The sequence below is a fragment of the Postia placenta genome (genome assembly GCF_002117355.1).
Source record: "Postia placenta MAD-698-R-SB12 unplaced genomic scaffold POSPLAscaffold_2, whole genome shotgun sequence".
NCBI lineage: Eukaryota > Fungi > Basidiomycota > Agaricomycetes > Polyporales > Adustoporiaceae > Rhodonia > Rhodonia placenta.
The window spans coordinates 149,435-153,184 of NW_020169833.1; the positions used below are offsets into that span (position 1 = coordinate 149,435).

At 54.7% G+C, this 3,750-nt stretch overlaps 1 protein-coding gene across 1 annotated transcript; it reads right to left on the bottom strand.

Annotated features, from left to right (window-relative positions):
- Positions 1 to 629: 629 nt before the first annotated feature.
- Positions 630 to 2,279, bottom strand: POSPLADRAFT_1052392 (hypothetical protein; the record flags this gene model as incomplete). Its single annotated transcript, XM_024480268.1, has 5 exons — positions 630 to 689; positions 753 to 1,648; positions 1,703 to 1,919; positions 1,973 to 2,190; positions 2,258 to 2,279. 5 exons carry the CDS (start codon positions 2,277 to 2,279, stop codon positions 630 to 632), a joined length of 1,413 nt encoding a protein of 470 aa, XP_024342519.1.
- Positions 2,280 to 3,750: the final 1,471 nt, after the last annotated feature.

A 3,750-nucleotide genomic window follows, 5' to 3' on the forward strand; every position in this document is an offset into this window, starting at 1 on the left:
CGGATCTTCTTCGGGTTCGAAGTCTGGGAGTACCTTACTCCGGCAGGCGCCTATGACCGACCATTTGGACTTCGGTGAACGCCTGCGCGCCGTGGACCTGACCCCCGTATCACGCGCAGTTGCTGCTTGCTCCATCCGGCCAGTCCTCCTGGCACTGCACATTTCAGGGCATCGGGATAACTTGAGGGAGCCTTCCTCCCAATTGATTTCGGGGTTGTGCTCGCGTAGCCAATCCAACCCAACGATCACATCCTCTGGACCGATGTCCGTAACCGTAAACACTGTCTTCTCGACATGTTCTCCTATTTGCATCTGTAGCACAGCTACTTCTGAGATGCTTCCGTCTTTATTCAGGGTGCCATCGATATTGTACAGCGGAATTGGTTCCTTCAACTTCCGCGTCTGCACCTTGTTTTCTGTGATGAATCGCTTGTTGATAAACTTCGTGGTGGCTCCGCTGTCCACCATAGCGATTATATCCTTGTGCTGTCTTTTCCCTTTGAATCGTACTGGAATGTGAAAATGTTGGGACCCGTGGTCCACCTCGTACACATTTGCAGCAGATAATACATTATAGCGATTACATGATATACCCGGCCCGACGCGTGTGGCACGAAGCGCGGACCGGATCAAAAACCCTCCTCCTTCATGGCCCAATAATGCTCGAGCTCCTCGCGCATTGACTTCATCTATGCTATCAAGTCTGCCAGCTCGGAACCTTCCGATTTCGCTGAAGCGGCACTTGTACTCACCGAGGATGAAGCGACGGGGGCGCTTGTCGCCGCCTGGGTGGAGCCCGAGGCAACCGTAGCCCGCGTGTTGGCGCGTTTTGTGTAAGGCTTGTCCTTACAATTGGGACACTCGAAACGTTGATACCCTTGCTTCCCACAGCCAAAGCAACTACCAGGGAAGTCTCCTTTTCCAACGGCCGCATTGATGCTGGCCGAAGCTCCGTGCGACTGGGGCATACCACCACGTGCCCCACCACGTCCCCGGCCTCGTGCTGAGAAGAAGTTGTTCAACTCGGGCCGACGGGCCCGGCTGATGTCGAGAATCTGCTCGACCTCAGTGGCGCGCTTCTCAGCTTCTAGCCACGTGGTGAACGTCTCCAGCTCGATTTTGCGGTAGACGCGGGAAGGGATGCCGCTCAGGTACTTGTCGCGTAGCTCCAGGTCCCCATACCCGGAATGGTCCGCCAGACCCTTGAACAGCGTGGAGAATTCCGCAGCGGTGCGTTTTTCATGGACCGACTTGTCCACGCAGAGCTTTGCCAGCTCTACTTGTGCTGCCGCCTTGTCGTCGAGATTGCCGAAACGGGCTTTGAAAGCCATGAGGAAGGCTGCTTCATAAGCAAATGGGGACGTGGCTCCTTGGATTTGGATCTGCACAGCCGCTAGCTGGGCAAAGATGGGAGTGGCCCAGGCTTGAGCATCACCGTCAAGGAGACTGAGGGCGACCCGGACCTTCAGCTCAATGGTGGAGAGGGCCGTGTTGATCGTCCAGTAGATCAGCAACTGCAAGATGAACCGGTTGCATTCGACCACCGACTTCCCATCGTAGCAGAGTGGGAGGAGGAGTTTCAACATCTCCTTATCTGGGGCGGCAGCAGGAGAGGACATTATCGGTGACGAGGGGGACAAAGGACTGCCTGTGGACGGAGGCGATTATTGTGACTGTCCGCTGGGTGAACTTCATGAGGAACGAGTGCTTGCGTGGCCTCGCAGCGGTGACAGCGGTGGAGGTGACGGAGGAAGTCCAGTGGCGGGGTGACGTACGACAGGGACTGGAGTCGGGGAGGGGACTGCTGACGACGAGCTGGTCCAAGAATGCGACAGAGTGTCTTGGGGCTCGGCCTTGGGAGGTCTTTCCAACTGCGGCCCCAAGGAGGGCTGGGGGATCGCTTGAGGGGTCGCTGGAGGCTGTGCGACTGCCTCAGTTCCTCCAGGGAGATTGGGGTCTCCTTGCGCTTGACCTGTACTGGTGACAGGTTGGGGGATGTGGGTGCCTGGAGAGGCGGGTCAGGATGAGATGGGAGTGACGTGGCGGGAGACAGATCGGGATGCGTATTTGAGATCGGGCCCAAGGGGATGCTGGACTCGTCGGATGGGCACAAAGCGTCCGTCTTCAACGGTGATGGATCGCGGGGTTCGGTTAGGGCACGGCTGTCGGTCACAGTCGAAGAAGAGGGAGCTGGGATCGTCGAATTGTGCGACGTCAACGTGATCTTCTGCGTCAAATGTGTGCTCAAGTCCCGCACAGTTGAAGGCTTCTTCAGCCATGATGGATGGAGGGAGGAAGGGGAGGTGCGCATACTACGAAAGGCCGTTGTAGACTAGCTTACACCTACGGCGCCCGAGGTGACACTAGGGTTCGCGATTCACGTGGGGCCCAGTACTGCTTCTGGCTAGTATGCAGCAGGAACCTAGTCCACGCATCTGGTTAAGGACAAGCACCACCCACTGAAGTGCAGGTGCTGAAAGGTTCGTTCCCTAAATGTTGGTGATGTAATGTAGGCTATCTACGTATCGTATGGTATTGTAAGGGTGCGCACCACCCAACCTATAGGAAGTGAGAAGTGAGTGTGGGTTTCGAGGAACGCCGGCAGCATTAGGAAGTTTCAACCTATTGTTGCGACTTGAAGCTAAGCGACAGGAACAAACCTAAACGCTGGGGGCGTTCGACTGGGTCTCACTGAAGCGATGGTGAGCTTACGCTCAAACCTAAGGCTAGGGACAAGTGAATATATGAGTTAAGGTAGGAAAGAATACAAGAGAGGCTTACTGACCTAGGGACAAGAGGTCGAAACTGAGGTCCCTAGGGCAGCAGAGGCCGGTTTATATACATGGGGAGATAAGGGCAGGCTGTGCACACTGGTCCGTGCACAGCTGGTCCGTGCACAGCATGCTGACGCGGCCCCGGGGGCCGGTGAGTCAGAGAGGCTGTGTCAGCGGAGCCCGAGCTGTGCCGCGCACTGCTGCCCCATCTAATCTAATCGTATAGTAGATAGCGACACGTCCATATCAGGCATGTAGTACAGAGGTCACGGGTTCGAGCCCATGAAAAGGAAAAAACTAAAAACAGCTAGACGCCGTGCCAAGTCATGACACCAACACCGGACCATCCGAGCTGAAGATCGCCAAAGGCGACCCCATTGCTCAGCTCATTATTGAGCGTATAGCTGATTGTGATCTCAAGATTACCAAAGCATAAAGGCACTTCACTGGTCAAATGGTCAAAACTTCTCAACAGAGCTCGAAGCTAGAGGCGGGGGTACTGTCACAGTTTCCCTAAATTTACCTAATTTTTCCGCTATTTCTGCGGACATATCAAAGGGTATAGGGACTTATCCATACTTATCTGTCCGCATATGGGTACAGCTGCATATCTAAGGGGTTATCCGCTTAAATAAGCGATACATGATCTTGTTCTGGACACATCAGGCTGGACTCTGATGCCGGACCTTTTCTAGATAGAAACCAGACTCCTTCTGGACCATGACATCATTCTGACATCATAGGTAGGAGCTAGGCTCAGGCACTAGGCCATAGGCCAGTCAATTCTGGACCCTAGGCCCAGGGCAGGGCAGGGCCAGACTATGACATTATATATGACATCATCGAGCACATGATACTTAGTAATCCTTACCCAGCTAGGTACCAGGGGTCCATTACCGGTCCCTGGGGGGTTTTCCCTCATGTATATAAGGCAGCATCCTGGGGCACCCTGTCCCCCAGTTCTATTCACTTCATT